This window comes from Sceloporus occidentalis, unplaced genomic scaffold (genome assembly GCF_023333645.1).
Source record: "Sceloporus occidentalis isolate IW3139 unplaced genomic scaffold, rSceOcc1.0.p SCAF_4, whole genome shotgun sequence".
NCBI classification, from domain to species: domain Eukaryota; kingdom Metazoa; phylum Chordata; class Lepidosauria; order Squamata; family Phrynosomatidae; genus Sceloporus; species Sceloporus occidentalis.
This window is the reverse complement of record NW_028316984.1, coordinates 129860670-129877777: the sequence shown is the minus strand read 5'-3', so window position 1 is coordinate 129877777 and position 17108 is coordinate 129860670. Positions and strand designations below refer to the sequence as shown.

General features: G+C 39.6%; 1 protein-coding gene across 3 annotated transcripts in view; it reads right to left on the bottom strand.

Annotated features, from left to right (window-relative positions):
* The window catches only part of TTC17 (tetratricopeptide repeat domain 17), a 108846-nt gene that overhangs the window by 23068 nt on the left and 68670 nt on the right, over nt 1-17108 (bottom strand). For all 3 annotated transcript variants that reach the window (XM_089521470.1, XM_089521471.1, XM_089521469.1), the window contains exons 18-20: nt 15364-15620; nt 6465-6630; nt 4690-4810 (exon numbers count right to left, since the gene is read on the bottom strand). In XM_089521470.1, coding sequence (XP_089377596.1) covers nt 4690-4810; nt 6465-6630; nt 15364-15620 — 544 coding nt within the window. The remainder of the gene's footprint in view (nt 1-4689; nt 4811-6464; nt 6631-15363; nt 15621-17108) is intronic.

Below are 17108 nucleotides of genomic sequence, written 5' to 3'. Positions count from 1 at the left end.
ATAAGGTACTGCACTTAGGGCGGAAAAATGAAATGCACAGATATAGGATGGGGGACACCTGGCTGAACAAGACTACATGTGACAGGGATCTAGGAGCCCAAGTAGACCATAAGTTGAACATGAGTCAACAGTGCGATACGGCAGCTAACAAGGCCAATGCGATTTTAGGCTGCATCAATAGAAGTATAGTGTGTAGATCAAGTGAAGTAATAGTGCCACTCTATTCTGCTTTGGTCAGGCCCCACCTGGAATACTGCGTCCAGTTCTGGGCACCACAATTCAAAAAGGACATTGAGAAATTGGAGTGTGTCCAAAGGGGGGTGACTAAAATGATGAAGGGTCTGGAAACCATGTCCTATGAGGAACGACTTAGGGAGCTGGGGATGTTTAGCCTGGAGAAGAGAAGGTTAAGAGGTGATATGCTAGCCCTGTTTAATTATTTGAAGAGATGTCATGTTGAGGAGGGAGCAAGCTTGTTTTCTGCTGCTCCAGAGACTAGAACGCGGAACAATGGATGCAAACTACAGGAAAAGATATTCCACCTCAACATTAGGAGGCACTTCCTGACAGTAAGGGCTGTTCGACAGTGGAACACACTCCCTTGGAGTGTAGTGGAGTCTTCTTCCTTAGAGGTCTTCAAACAGAGGCTGGATGGCCATCTGTTGGGGATGCTTTGATTGTGATTTCCTGGATGGCCCTTGCGGTCTCTTCCAACTCTACGATTCTATGATTCTCATACATGGATTTTATATACATGGATTCAAGCATACACGGTTTGAAAATGTTCAAAAAAAGTATAAATTTCAAATATCAAACATTGGTTTTCTATTTTTTATAAGGTACACCATTTTGTTATGTCATTATATTTAATGGGACTTGAACATATACAGATTTTGTTATACACGGAGGATCTTGGAACCAAACCCCAGTGTACAGCTGGCCCTTCTTATATACGGATTTTTTATACACGGATTCAAGCATACAGAGTTTGAAATGTTCCCCAAAAGTATACATTTCAAATATCAAACCTTGATTTTCCATTTTTTATAAGGAAAACCAATTTGCTATGTCATTATATTTAATGAGACTTGAGCATACACAGATTTTGTTATACACGGGAGATCTTGGAATCAAACCCCAGCGTATAACAAGGGTCCACTGTATAACAAGGGTCCACTGTATAGCTTTACATATGACACGGTCAGCATACATGTTAAACAGATAGGGTGCCAGCAGGAAACCATTCAGCTTTTTGTATTCTTTCCTGATAGTAGCCTCTTATCCCGAGTACAAGTTACACCACAGGACAATAAAATGCTTCAGTACACCCATTTTTAAAAGAATGAGTCATAGCTTTTCATGATAATAATAATAATAATAATAATAATAATAATAATATTTATTTGTATACCGCCCTGTGGTGAACCAATCCGGGCGGTTGACAACAGTAAATATAACAAGAGTAAAATATAAAATTAAAAACATTATAATCCCTCCCCTCCTTAAGAAAGTATTAAAAATATGACAGATTAAAAACACAATATCAAAGCATAAAACATAATTAAAACAAACTAAAAACCCTGGTGTCCCTCTGGAGATCCTCAACCATCACTAAAGATGGGGCCACGAGAGGAAAGAGGGGATCAGGGAGCCTGGGCCGGGATGGTTAATCTGGAAAGGCCTGCCGGAAGAGATCCATCTTGACAGCTTTTTAAAAGCTGTCTAATGATGTCAACTGACGGATCTCATCCGGCAGGTCGTTCCAGAGTTTGGGGGCGACAGCAGAGAACGCCCTCTGGGAGGTCGCCGCAAGCCTAGATTTTAGAGGCTGCAGTAAGTTCCTCCCAGAGGACGGGGAGGATTATACGGGAGGAGGCGGTCCCTGAGATAGCTTGGACCCAAGCCATTTAGGGCTTTAAAGGTAATAACCAACACAATGATCAACACAATCAAAGGCTTTTCTATAATCTATAAGGCACAAGCAGATTTTCTTCTGAAATTCTTTCATGATCTCCATTACCCAACATATGTTTGCAATACGATCTGTAGTCTCTATTCCTTTTCTGAACTCAACTAAGAAATCTAGCATTTCTCACTTCATTTATGATAAAAGTCTTTGTTGTAGAATTTTGAGCATCATTTTGCTTGCGTGGGAGATTATTGCAATGGTCCAGTGGTTGCTGCAATCCCTAGTGTTCCCTTTCCTGGGGATTGGAATGTATATTGAACATTTCTCAACTATAGGCCATTCTGTTTTTCATATTTGATACGATTTAGTTAGAATTTGGGTGAATTCCATCTTTGTAGCCTGAAAGAGTTCTATTGGTATGCCTTCTGTTTCTGGTGACTTATTTCTCCCAAATGCTTTAAGTGCAGCTTCAGTTCACTTTTTAAAACTGTGGGTTCATCTTAATGGTTCTTCCTTGAATGCATATGTCATGCTTCTATTTCTTTTATATAGTTCCTCAGTATATTGTTCCCATCATATTTTTATTTCTTCTTGATCATGTGGAATGTTCCCCCGTTCTTGTTTTAAATTACCTTTTGGTTTCTCAGATCTTGTGGAAGATGTCTCATTCTGCCTTTTTGTTGTTGTCACATTTTATTTCTCTGAATTGATTATTACAGTAGTTCTTTGTCCCTGCACATAAGTTGCTTAACCATTACCAATATGTCCTATTTTGGTGTGTGATCAATTTCCTCCAAGACTCCAGTACAGAATCTTTCATTTTCTTCTTCTTTTGCCTCTGTGGTTGGTGTGTAGACTTGGATGACAGTTATATTGATGAGTTTTCCCTGAAGCTATATTGATATTACTTGGCCAGACTTATATCCCTTGACTGGTTTTGCTACATTTCTCCTTATGATTAATGCTACCCCATTTCTTCTTAGATTTTCATTTCCTGAGTAAAACACTGTGTAATTATATGACTCAAAATGTCCCAGTCCTGTCCACTAACTTGGTCACCCTGAGTACTGCAATGTTTATGTATTCCATTTCTTATTTAACAATGTCTAGTTTCCCCTTGTTCATGCTTCTCACATTCCATGTTCCTATGCGTTGCACAGGTCTGGACTTTGTATTCATCTTTGAGCACATCAACAGCTGAACATCCTTTTGGTTTTAATCCAGCTGTATCATTAAGCCACAGTGCTATTCATATCTGTCTTCTGCTTTCCCCCAGTTTGGGAAGACATAATTTAGAAATGGCATTACGAGCTTCAAAGATACCTGAGATGTTGGTGTGATGTAAATACACTCAGGCTAAGATAGAGCTGTATACAAAAAGCGAATTAGGAATGCAAGATCTAAATATAACAGGAATACAACAAGCAAATATCTCCTGAGAATTGACCACTAAACAAGGCCATCAGATAATATAATAATGATTGTGTGTCATTGTTGGTTGTTGTTAAATGCTATTAAGTTCATACTGACTTAACCTAAACCTAACCATTTTAAATATTTGTTGAAACATTGAAGTCTGAACGTAATCCAAGCAGTCATACATCTCATTACATTCAAAGAAAACCATGAGAGTTTTTTTACAAGATATTCTATACCTTTCACATCTATAATATCCTTTTCAAGATAGGTTAATGAGACATATACACAATATGCCAAATGTGATGCCACCTTCAATTTAAATAAAAACATTATGAAAGAGGAAGTTTTATATGAAAGTCCCTTTCTAATTAATTCCCAACAATGTATTTACTGTTTTCACTACAAAACGGTGAGATCACGTTTTCATTTAGCTATCCAACATGATCCCACTATTGCTTTCTGAGGCAACCGCAACCAGTTCTGATCCCATAAATGTATACTAACTCCCTCACACATAATTTTGTAGTTAAGTCTTTTGAAAACTGTATTTGCTATTGTTCTGCCCGCTTTGCAGAGATGCTTCTAGAATCCTCCTGATATATATACAGTCTACGCTTTCTATCCATGAGGGTTCTGTTCTGGATTACCCCTCCCCCCTCACGAATGCCAAAACCCATGGGATCTCAAGTCCTGTTGTTTTAATGGCGGTGCGCCATTGGCATAACTGCATGCATATGCTGCAACATTGGCACACTTGCATACATTGCTATTTGGGACAATGGGGTGGGGCCATCAATGGATGCTCCAATCTGTGGATCCCAAGCCTGGGGGTTAGGGCAGGCTGATGGTATATATTATGGAGGGGTAGTAGCTTGGCTATTCCACTGCTTGTCCCTGACTTCAGATCATTCCTGAATCAGTTAAATAATGTCATTATGCTCTATAGGGCAGCATCAACTACTACAAGGTATTGTTGGCATGTTATAATATACCTGACATTAGACGATATTATAGTGAATAAGCCTGGACTAACTTTATTTGGTCCAATACCAAGGGTGTTTTATTTGGGTGTTGTGCTGGGAGAGGGGATCAATGGGTATTTTATTATGAATGGTGTATTTTATATTGTTTTTATCATACTGTAAGCTGCCTCATTCCTGAGAGAGAGGCGGGGTAAAAATAAAATGTATTATTATTTATTATTAACAATACTGCCAGAATTGGTGAAAGGCTATAATTTACCTACAATACAGACACAGTTCAGTGTACCAGCTTATTGGGATGAGTATTTTAGTCTATGCATATCTGTCCTGTCCTATTTTATGCACTGACCCAGTTTTGTTCATAGCAAAAATACTCACTCAATATTTTTAGCAGAAACAGCTAGCCATGTGCTGGCTACAGTAGTAAGCTCTACTCTGCGGAGTTTTAGGCACTCGTCTGGACTTGGCCAGCCCAAGCTGCGATAGTCTCTCTTTTTTCCTGGAAGGAAGCAAGTAAAAAAAAATGTTGCAAAAGAAGAACATTAAAAAAGTAAAACAATATTACAAGCAAAAATTAACATTTTCTCAGTTATTTTTCCGTTTTAGGAGGACCATTCACTAAAAAAAAAGCAAGGGTTGAAATGGTGATTATGATCTGCTTCCACATTAGCAGTGAAAGCAAAATTATTGTCTTGGTGATCAACGTAAAAGACAAGAGGCTCAAAGCCTGTGTTTAGACATAACTATGAGGCGTGGGAAATCTGGTGCCCTCCATATATTTTGGACAGAAACTCCCATTCGCTCCAACCAACATGGGCGATAGATAGGGATTACAGGCGGTAGCATACTAATAGACTAGAAAGCTGGGCCAAAGCTAACAAAATGAAATTCAATACAGAGAAATGTAAGATACTGCATTTAGGGCGGAAAAATGAAATGCATTGATATAGGATTGGGGGCACCTGGCTGAATGAGAGTATGTGTGAAATGGATCTAGGAGTCCAAATAGGCCACAAGTTGAACATTACCTGAGACAACAGTGTGATGCAGCAGCTAAAAAGGTCAATGTGATTTTAGGCTGAATCAATAGAAGTATAATGATCAAGGAAAGTAATAGTGCCACTCTATTCTGTTTTGGTCAGGCCCCATCTGGAATACTGTGTCCAGTTCTGGGCACCACAATTCAAAAAGGACGTTGAGAAATGCTTTGATTGAGAGTTCCTGCATGGCAAGGGATTGGACTGGATGGCCCTTGTGGTTTCTTCCAACTTTATGTTTCTATGATTCAGAAACATGGCTTTAGTCAACAAGAATTAGAATAAATTCACAAACCTTCCTTCTTGCTCCAACATGAGGCAAGGAGGAGATTGATCACCAAGACAATAACTCTGCTTTCGCTGCTAATGTGGAAGCAGATCATAATCACCATTTCAACCCTTGCTTTTGTGACAGTTTTGATTAAGCAGAGATGGAGAAACTTCAGAGAGAGAGAGAGAGAAAGAGAGAGAGAGAGAGAGAGAGAGAGAGGCAGGCCAGCTCCATCCGGCCTAGCCCAAGTAAGATGAAGAGCCCTCCCTCCAGCCCATCTCCATGGCCATAGCCCCAGAGGGAGAGATGAACCAATGAACTTGATTCCCTTATTCTTTTGTGTCATGTCTTTTTAGATTGTAAGCCTGAGGGCAGGGAAATGAAAAAAACAACAACCCTGTAAGCCGCTCTGAGAACCTTTGTGGCTTAAGAGGGGGTATAAATACTCAAAATAAATAAACAAACAAATAACTTTGACCTTTCAGATGTTTAGACTTTAATCCCACACCTAGAAATGACTTGAAGGCAGACAACAAACAAATAAACAAACATATCAACTACATTTTTAATGACTAAAACAAAAACAAAACCCCCACTATACTTTCCTCCCAGTACAGAATTTTGCTTGCTTCCATTTGTTGAACAGGGAAAGGCTGAACATTTATGCACATCAGCCTGGACGTAAGTTCCATTCAGCACTCTGAGACTTTGGGAAACATGCATATTGTTACTCTACACAATATCCACCAATGTAATATTTCATTGTAACTCACTTGACGTATGTGGAAGTTGTGGGAAAATGTCACTCTCATTGTTTTAAAAAATAAATAAAATAAAAATATTACCTGGTGGCTCTGGGGAAGGTATCTTTGGCCCGCTGATCTCCAGTGCCATTTGGTAAAGATTTTCATTTTCTCCATTCAGTCCTTCCTCTTCATTTCTTCCTGCAGGCTCCTGTAGATCTACACTTTCTGTTTTGGGCTTCTTTACACGTTTCACTTGGAATGTTATCTATCATGGAAAAACATTGTGGGGGGTAAGAGAACCAAATATATCAGGCATGATGTTAAGAATGCTAGCTGACATTCTGCCTACAAAGTTGATTTGAAGGGCAATTTCCAGACAGTTTTCTCTTTCTATGTATCTCTTGCCATCCTTATTCTGCTTGCATCTTAATGCATCAATTATACAAACAGAAGCACATGAAAATAATTTGTTTAACATAAGCAACATTTCCAGCACAGAAAGCTACGTGGACAGGATCTTAGAAATCTGAAAGCTGGCAGGTGATCTGCATTTTTAAAAAATGGTGTGCCATTTTTAATGGTCAAATTCAAACAAGCCAGTTTTTTCACCTTAGGACTAATTTGCAGAGGAAAAGTGAGATCATGCCCCCTGATTCTATTCCTGCCCTAAGTGTAGACCTATGCATCATTTGAATGTGAGAGATCAAATGTTAGCATTCAGAACCATATACTGGCAAGGGGCTTCATGGGCCATTTCATCTAATCCCCTGATCAGTGTAGGATCTTCATCTGAACTACCGTATTTTCCGGCGTATAAGACGACTGGGCGCATAAGATGACCACCAACTTTTCCAGTTGAAATATAGAGTTTGGGATATACTCACCGTATAAGACTACCCTTCTTCCAATGCACACCAAATATTTTTTTTAAAAAAATCAGATTTGATTTCAATATGGTAATTTTAATTCAAATGCTTATGACATGCAGGTACAGTGCTACCTCGGGTTACGAAATTAATTCGTTCCGTGGCGCCGTTCGTAACCCAATACATTTCGCAACCCGAAAAGGCTTTCCGTTAGCGCTGGAAAGCCGCTAGCCACGCTTCGCGTTTGAATTTCGCGCCGAAATGAATTTCGTAACCCGAAAAATCTTTCGTTACCCGGAACAGTTTTTTCAAATCTAACTTTTTCGTACCCCGGAAATTTCGTAACGCGATCAATTCGTATCCCGGGGTACCACTGTACTTAGCATGAAACCTTGCTGTATACAAAGCCTGCTCGGACTGGTCAGCTCTCCCTGCCTGCCCAGCCCTCCCTGTCTCCAAGACTATCAGAGCAGTAGCTGCTTCATACGATCGCCGCATACAGTGGGGATGTGTCTGCAGCTGTTTTTGAGTTCCGCCAACCATATGCAGCGACCACAGATTCTCCAGTCTGGCTCAGAAGTTTCAGCACCTGCCCTATAAGATGACACCTGGCGTATAAGACTACCCCCAACTTTTGAGAAGATTTTCCTGGGTTAAAAAGTAGTCTTATACACCAGAAAATACAGTATCCTTACCAGGTAGCTCTCCAGCCTCATTCAATGATGGAGAACCTACCACCTCTCCAGACAATTGGTTCCATTGCTGGACTGCTCTTACTGTCAAGAGGTTTCTTTTAATCGTCAATCAAAATTTACTCTCCTATAACTTAAAACCATTAGACCTGGTCCTACCCTCTGGGGGCAATTGAAAATAGGCCTGCCCCTTCCTCTCTGTGACAGCCCTTGAGGTATTTAAAGATTGCAATAATGTCACCGTTCAGTCTTCTCTTCACCAAACTGCTAAAGCCCAGCTTCTTTAAGCTTTGCTCATATGTTTTGTTCTCCATATGTCTTATCATTTTATTTGATTTGTTTATTTAACGTATATTTCACCTTCCAGCTCACAAGGCCTCTTGGGGCGATGAACTAATAAAAACCAGTTAAAACAATATAAAGATACAATTTAAAGAAAAAACACTTTAAAATACTTTTTAAAAAAATTAAAAGCAGTAGAAAAACAACCCTAGAATCCAGTTTTAAAAAGTAGCAACTTCACAGCACTGTTTTGGCTATCTGCTGGGATTTTTAAAAAGATGGAGTCAGCCTAAATTACCTGGGTAGAGAGTTTGATGTTGCCTCTCTTTGAACCTGCTTCAACATGTCTATATTCTTCTTAAAATGAGGCACTCAGAACTGAATGCGGTACTTCAGATGAAGCTTGACCAGTGTAGAATAGAGTGGGACTATTACTTTCCTCAACTTAGAAACTATTCTTCTATTAATAGAGGCTAAAATAGCATTCACCTTCTTTACTGCAGTATCACACTGTTGGTTCATATTCAACATATGATCAGCCATAATCCCAATGTTCTTTTTGCATGTAGGACTGCTGAGCCATATATCCTCCATCCTATACCTGTGCATTTGCATGGATTTTGAGGTGGGGCCAGCAGAGAACATATCAGAGTTCAGAGATGAAACCTTTCCACTCCTCATGGTTGCTTTAAGTATGGAGGATAATTTGTGAACAAGTCGAGTTATAAAAAGCAGCACAGAGAGGCAGGATGATATTATTATTATTATTATTATTATTATTATTATTATTATTATTATTATGGTTGGAAGGGACCACTGTGGTCTTCAGTTTAAGAATCCATAGCATGGTCTTATTTAAAGGGGACAGCTAATTTTACTTAAAGTGAGTAAAAGTTCCTGCTACAGAGAGGAGGAGGAGAGAGGTAGCTGGGCAGCCATTTTGAGTGGTGACTGTTTAATTTTTTTTATCCAGGAGATCTACAGCAGAGGCAGAGTTGATTGAGCTCACTGCCAGAAATTGGTGAAAAGGGCTTTAACGCTGGTGTTTTCTGAAGGATTTCTTTTTTTAGGAGGAAGCCCACAGTCTTGTTCCAGTAATTTCCTAAGACTTTTCAGTATGGACACTGACGGAACCACTGCAGTCACCTGCAACACTTGTGGGATGTTTCTCTTCTTGCGTACAGACATGGAGAACTTCACATGCCCTAAGTGCAAGTTGGTAGCCCTCTTGGAGGAGAAAGTGCAGCAGTTGGAGTCCAGAGTAGCTACACTTCAGCATACTAGGGAGCAGGAGGATTTCCTGGACACAAGAGAACTAACAATCCTGGATGAATACCATGCAGAGGAAGATGCTGGAGCGGAGGAGGACACTTCACCTACACAGGAGGCAGACAGCTGGAGGAATGTCACACAGAGAAGTAGGCCAAGAAGGGATTGTTCTGGGAGCTTGCAGCTAGAGAATCGATTAGAAGCTCTTTCCCTTATCAAGGAGGACGAGGAAGAGCAGCATGGACAGACTTCAGGGACAGAGCAGGCAAGCCTGAGCGTCCCACCCGAGGGAACAGTTGCTGCTAAGCCTCGGAGGAGGCGTGTGGTCATAGTGGGGGACTCCTTGCTGAGGGGTACAGAAGCAGTTATCTGTTGGCCTGACAAGATGTCTCAAGAGGTGTGTTGTCTCCCCAGGGCAAAGATCCATGATGTGACAGAGAGGCTGACAAGACTGGTCAAGCCTACTGACCAATACCCCTTCCTTTTGGTCCACGTGGGAACCAATGATACTGCAAGACACAGCCTTCAGAACATCAAAAGGGATTACGAGGTGCTTGGTAGGCGCTGTGCATAAAATGCACAGATATAGGATGGGGGACACCTGGCTGAATGAAACAACGTGTGAAAGGGATCTTGGAGTCCAAGTAGACCACAAGTTGAACATGAGTCAACAATGCGATGCGGCAGCTAAAAAGGCCAATGCAATTTTAGGCTGCATCAATAAAAGTACAGTGTCTAGATCAAGAGAAGTAATAGTGCCACTGTATTCTGCTTTGGTCAGGCCCCACCTGGAATATTGTGTCCAGTTCTGGGCACCACAATTCAAAAAGGACATTGAGAAACTGGAGCGTGTCCAAAGGAGGGTGACTAAAATGGTGAAAGGTCTGGAAACCTTGCCCTATGAGGAATGACTCAGGGAGCTGGGGATGTTTAGCCTGGCGAAGATAAGGTTAAGAGGTGATATGATAGCCCTGTTTAAATATTTGAAGGGGTGTCATATTGAGGAGGGAGCAAGCTTGTTTTCTGCTGCTCCAGAGAACAGGACCCGGAACAATGGATCCAAGCTGCAGGAAAAGAGATTCCACCTCAACATTAGGAGGAACTTCCCGACAGTAAGGGCTGTTCAACAGTGGAACAAACTCCCTTGGAGTGTAGTGGAGTCTCCTTCTTTGGAAGTCTTTAAGCAGAGGCTGGATGGCCATCTGTCAGGGATGCTTTGATATGGATTTTCTGCATGGCAGGGGGTTGGACTGGATGGCCCTTGTGGTCTCTTCCAACTCTATGATTCTATGATAAAAAAAGCACGTGTCATTGTGACTTAAAAACTCTATTACTTTAAAACAACACAAACATAGATTTAATATCTGGAAATTTGGCATCGGTAACCTGTTTCATGAGGTCTATAACTATGATATATTTCAAACTGATCTGATTAATAACACCACAAGTATAAGTTAAAATGGCTAAGAACTGACATATTTATCCTTTCAACTCGGGTTGTTGAATAGGGTAGCATATAGTTACATCGTTCTAGGATGGGAGAGTATATGCAAAGTATAATATACTTGTTGAAGTCTGACAAAGAAGATAATTCATCATAGGTTTGGAGAAGCACTGAGAAGTGTTTAAACACTATTTATTTATTTATTGGATTCTCCAAAAATGACATTAATGTTCTCCTGTTCCATTAAAACTGTATGGCAGCAACATGCTCAGTTTCATTCTGAGGCTAGAATGCTGCCAGTATAAGAATATTCCAGAGGCATTTTACTGCATTTAAAAATTTTAATATCCCACTCTTCATCACAGAATCAAGGTGGCTAACAACCTACATAAAACACAACACACAAACATAATTATAATCATATTTCTAATATGACAGATATACAATAAAATAGAATAAAGTATCAGCAGCTAAAAAAAGAAATAATGGGCCAGCGTGGGGTAGTGAGCCTGCACAGTGAAATGGTTTGAGTGTTGGACTAGGACTCTATGACTCCAAGGTTTGAATATCTGTTCAGCCATGGAAGCTTGCTGGGTGATCCTAGGCACGTTACTCTCTCTTAGCCTTTGGGGAAGGCAAGCCCCTTCTGAATAGATCTTGTTAAGAAAATCCCATGACAGGTTCCTGTCGACATAATTGGAAATGACTTTAATGTACACACCACCACCACTAAACAAATGAAGGAACTGATTATCATATCAAACAATATATGATCCTCATTGCTAAATGACAATGAGGGAACAAGTGGATCCCTAGGGGCTGCACATTCCAACAGGTTGGATGTTACCAAAGTTAATGCCCTGCCCTGTGTTGTTGAGCCACTGGCACATTCACCAAGACCACCAAAGTCAGAATCTACACCCAATCTTAAAGCTCAAGCTGATTCATATTGAGAGATATGACTGTACAAATACTTAAGTCTGAGTCACATGTGGCTTTGGACAATGGTAGTAAGGCTTCTGGCAAGGGATGGGTTGCACTTATCAGTACTGGGCAGGAACATTTTTGCTAAGAGTCTGAAAAAAATTGATCAGGAGGGCTTTAACCTGAGTTATGTTTGGGAAGGAGACAGTATTCTTGAGGGCAGGAGTTTATCATGTGCTGGAGATATTAACCTGACTGTTATACAACGAACAAAGTAAATAGTACAAGAAACCAATAGTGGGATTAAAAAAAAACTAATCAGGCAGCTAGGGGGAATGATCCGTGATCTTAGATATCTCTACACTAATGCACAGAACATGAGAAATAAACAAGATGAACTTGAACTCTTAGCACAGCAAAGAAAATATGATATACAGTTGGTCCTTCTTATACACGGATTTTTTATACACGGATTCAAGCATACACGGTTTGAAAATGTTCCAAAAAAGTATAAATTTCAAATATCAAACCTTGATTTTTCCATTTTTTTATAAGGGACACCATTTTGCTATGTCATTATATTTAATGGGATTTGAGCATCCAAGGATTTTGTTATACACAGGGGATCTTGGAACCAAACCCCAGCGTATAACAATAGGAATTACTGAAACCTAGTGGGATGAGTCTCATGATTGGAATGTAGGAAAAAGAAGGGTATAACCGATTTTAGAGACATAGACCAAACAGGAAGGGTATTCCTATGGTCAGGAATACAAAAAGAGAAAAGGAGTTCATGATTGATGGAAGTTTCTTAAAAGTTAAATACTGAAGGAAATGGAAACGGGGGTGGAGATCATCAAAGAGGATTTCAAACAAATAGACAGCACGTATGGGGAAAAGTTAGAAAAGCTAAAGCACAGAATGGGCTCAGGCTTTCTAGAGAGGTTAAAAACAATAAAAAAGGTTTTTTTCCTCGTTATGTCCATAGAAGAAAAAGGAAAGGGCTGCTGTGTGGAGAAGACAGAGAAATGCTAACAGGGGAAAAAGAAAAGGCAAAACTATTAAACACTTTCTTTGCCTCAGTCTTCTTCCAAATGGAAAATAGTGTTCAACCTAGGGAAAATGGAGCAGAGGGTGCAGTATGGGAAATCCAGCACAGAACAGGTAAAGAGGTAATGCAGGAATATATGGCGACTCTAAATAAATTAAAGTCTCCAGGACCAGATGAATTACATCCAAGTGTATTAAAAGAACCAGCTGAAATACCGTATATATTCAACTATGTTGAAAAACGTATGCCCCAAAATTGACCCTAAAATTCTGAGTCAACTTATATATGGGTCAATACAGTAAAAGAGTTCAGAAAGATCCTAAAAGAAGCACCACCCTGATGCCTCACTTTCCTTGCCTCGACAGTGATTTCTGAGAGCTACTGAGGCAGGAGTGTGTGTGTGCGTACATATGTGAAAGAGGCAAAAGATGGGAAGAGAAGGTTTTAACATTGGTTTCAGAATTCCCTTCTGAAACCAATGTTAAAACCTTCTCTTCCCATCTTCCCCCTCCTCTGGACATTTCTGCCCACCAATATCCTATTTCCCTCGAGATCTTCTCAATCTGAAGTTAAAACCTTCTCTCATCCTCCAACTCCTCTCTCTAGATTGTCTCTACCCACCAAACACCCCATTTCCCTTGAGTTCCTTCCTTCCCAATCTGATGTTAAAACCTTCTCTCCCAACCAAACAACCCATTTCCCCTCCAGTTTCTTCCCTTGTCAAACTGATGTTAAAACCTCCTAAACTTATCCACAGGTCATCTCAAAATCCATGAACTCTTTTTTTATAGTTTCAAGGTTGATAGATGAGGGGAATGCTGTGGATGTAGTGTATCTTAATTTCAATAAGGCCTCTGACAAATATCCTTGCAAACAAGTTAGTAAAATTTGGATTAGACAATGTAACTGTTAGGTGAATTTGTAAGTGGTTGACAGGTCAAGCTCAAAGGGTGCTCAACAAAGGTTCTTCTTCTTCATGGAGTAAAGTGACAAGTGGGTGCCACAGCGTTCTCTCCTATTCAACATTTTTATCAATGACTTGGATTAAAGAATAGAGGACATATCAAATATGCAGATGACACCAAATTAGGAAGGGTTGTTAATACTCCAAAGGACAGGATCAAAATTCAAAATGACCATAACAGAGTAGAAAGCTGCCCCAAAACTAACCAAATGAATTGAACAGGGATAAATGTAAGGTACTGCACTTAGGTATCATTCCTAAATATGTACTTCAGTGGTTTTTCTAGAGTTGCTGAATGATAGGAGACAGGATGGAGGCTTTTGGAACTCCACAGCAGAAATTCTGTGGAGCTAAGTAGAAGTGTCTTAATTTTACATTCTGGTATTAAGTAAAATCAGAGGCCAAAAGCAAGTTTCAAATGCTTATTATGACAATAAAGGAACAAGACAATGTGGGCATCTTTTTCAAGCATGCCATCTGCCTCATCTGGACTTGGTACTGACAGTCCAGGATATGTGGAATATAGGTTGTAAGCAACACAATTTGTGACATATTAGCCTTAGCTACCAATTTCCTGGCTTTGTGGCGCTTGCATCAACATGAGATAATCTTAACTCTGGTCTTAAACTGGGACGCTTTTGGATCACTGAATATTATCTTAGCTTTCTATAGCTAGAAAAGAACAGATGACTTTCCTACAGAATGTGATCAGGGGGATTTATGGAACACATATAGCAATAGTAATAGCAATAGCAGCTTCATTTATATACTGCTTCATAACGCCTAAGCAGTCTCTAAGCAGTTTACAACTGTAAGCTAATTGTCCCCAACAAGCTGGGTTGTCATTTTAGCGATCGCGGAAGGATGCAAGCCTGAGTTGAGCCTGAGCCCTTGGTTGGTATTGAATTTGCAGCCTTATGGTTTATGGTTTATATCCAGATATAAGTAAACCAGTAAATTGGCACTGACAAGATAATTAATCTTTATCATGACAAAGGAACCTAAGGGGGAGAAATATGGAAATAGAGAAAAGAGAAAGGAAAGGAGGAAAAGGAACTGAGAGATGTGTGGCCAGAAAGACCTGTAGGATGGGAAATAGAATAGAGAAGCAGAGAAAGATTTGTGACTTCAGCAGAGTACTATGTACATAGACAAACCTGCAAAATGGAAAAAAGGAGAAAAAGCAACAAGCATTAATGGTGAAGATGAGACTTATAGTCCTATCTGACGATTATTAAAAAAGGGAAAATTGAATAAAACTTATAAAAATATTCACCACAGTTAACAAAATAATGTGATTATTGAACTCGTAAAAATACAAAAGTAGTCCCCAGAGTAGAGTTGTACACCTACTGCCCTTACACAGAAAGAACTGGTTTGTACTACTTGCAGATGATTCAAAGGTAAAGAATGACCTAGGAAGAAATCCTTTATCTTGAAACACAACAGAAATCCAGATACATTGTAAAAGATATCTAGCTTGACCTTGCTGATGAGAATTCTTACCCATTCAGTTTCATCATCATCATCATCTCCACAGTCCCCAAAACAGGAGCTAGCTAGTCCATCTGGAGAACCTTTCTTGAGGACACGGATCCCTTGCAAGTCCATCCGATGGCCTTTCACTTCCAGTGCCCCCTCAAAACCTTCAAGAGGCCAAGAATTTTCAAACTCATCCACTAATGCCAGCATCTCTTCAGACATCTGAGTATCTCCCAAAGTCTCTACTTCTTCTGAGTCATTGCTTTCAGCAATAACAGTACCTGTAAAGGAGGAACAAAAGTTGTATTATAATTCTGCTCGTATGTCATTGCGAAGCAAGGAAACAAACATGACATTTCTGCCTTCAGTTTTGCAAAGCAAATGAAACGATACCCTCCCAAAAGAAACTGTGGTTTTAAGTAAGGCATTTGTCACATTTAAGATTATGCTGTGAGCCATTTTAGCTTGCTAACATGCATTTATTGGTACACTTGAAATTATCAGTAAGTATAATATTATTCTAACTATTAGTATGTGAGCATTTTTGCAGTAGGAGATACAAAACTAAATGGTTGAGCACTAGGGGTATTAAATAGGAGAAAATATTTTGTGTGAAACAATCTTCTTCACTTATGAACACAAATCCCTCAAGGAGGCCCCATAGTTCAGTAGTAGTTCCTGTTGAGCCAAAACTAGCCAGAATATGTTAATAGTTAGATGGATGAAGGGCTTTACATAGTGTAAGGCAACACAAGGCAAGCTATCCAGTGTTATTAAGACTACCGTCTCCAGCATTCCTTACTATGGGTTATGTTGGCTAGTAGGAACTGCAGACTAACATCATGGAGAGGACGCTATGAGTGAAATCTGAAAGTGCCCTTCTGTCCATGAAATGAGAGCTTCTGTTAAAGCAAGGGCCTTTGATTCAGTGGAGGCTTCTGCTAATGGAGAGACATGGTAGAAATTCCCCCTTTCCACGACAATCTCCCATCTTCATGCTGTTCTAAAGGCTCCCCCAACTCCCCAGAGTAGATTTTCAGGTGTACAGGAGACGGCGGAAGTAATAGCAAAAACTGTCTCCACACCACCCACTACAAGGTCCTGGAAGTAGTCTTTATGTAAGTGAGACTCTTAATTGGAGCTTTGGATCAAATTCAACAGAATTCAACAGTATAAAAAGGATCTTCATTTTGCATTCACTCTGAAAAAAAAAGATAAGGACCACTGTTTGCTGTATTTCCTTCAATGTATGGTTCAGGAATAGGCAACATCAATTTGAATTTCTTAAAGAGGATTCAGGTGACTAGTTCTGGTGAGGATTCAAGCAATTTACTAATATGTAACTGTCTCTTGCCATTAATTACAGCCTGTGTGTGTTAAAAAGACAAATCATGATAATGGAGATTGATGGAAATTTTCATATTGGCTCCAAAAATCATGGGAAAATCATGGTTGTGTGAATGTATCTTTAATTTGTTGTTGCTTTAGACACCCATTCCTACTTCGAAAGATTTTTTTTATCCTGAAAAGGGATACAGTCACACTTATCAAATGAAATAAATGAGTAAATGTTTTTTCTATAAATGAGTGAATGTTCTGTCTATACAAAACAAAACAAGAGCAGTATAAGAATCTATTACTATGCTTAAATCCAACAAAAACATGATTTTTCTGTACAACCTGAAATGTTTGTACCTCTCTTAACTATCAAATCTATTGAATCTAATACATCTCTGTATATTTGTGTATGTGTGTTGAACTTTAGATTG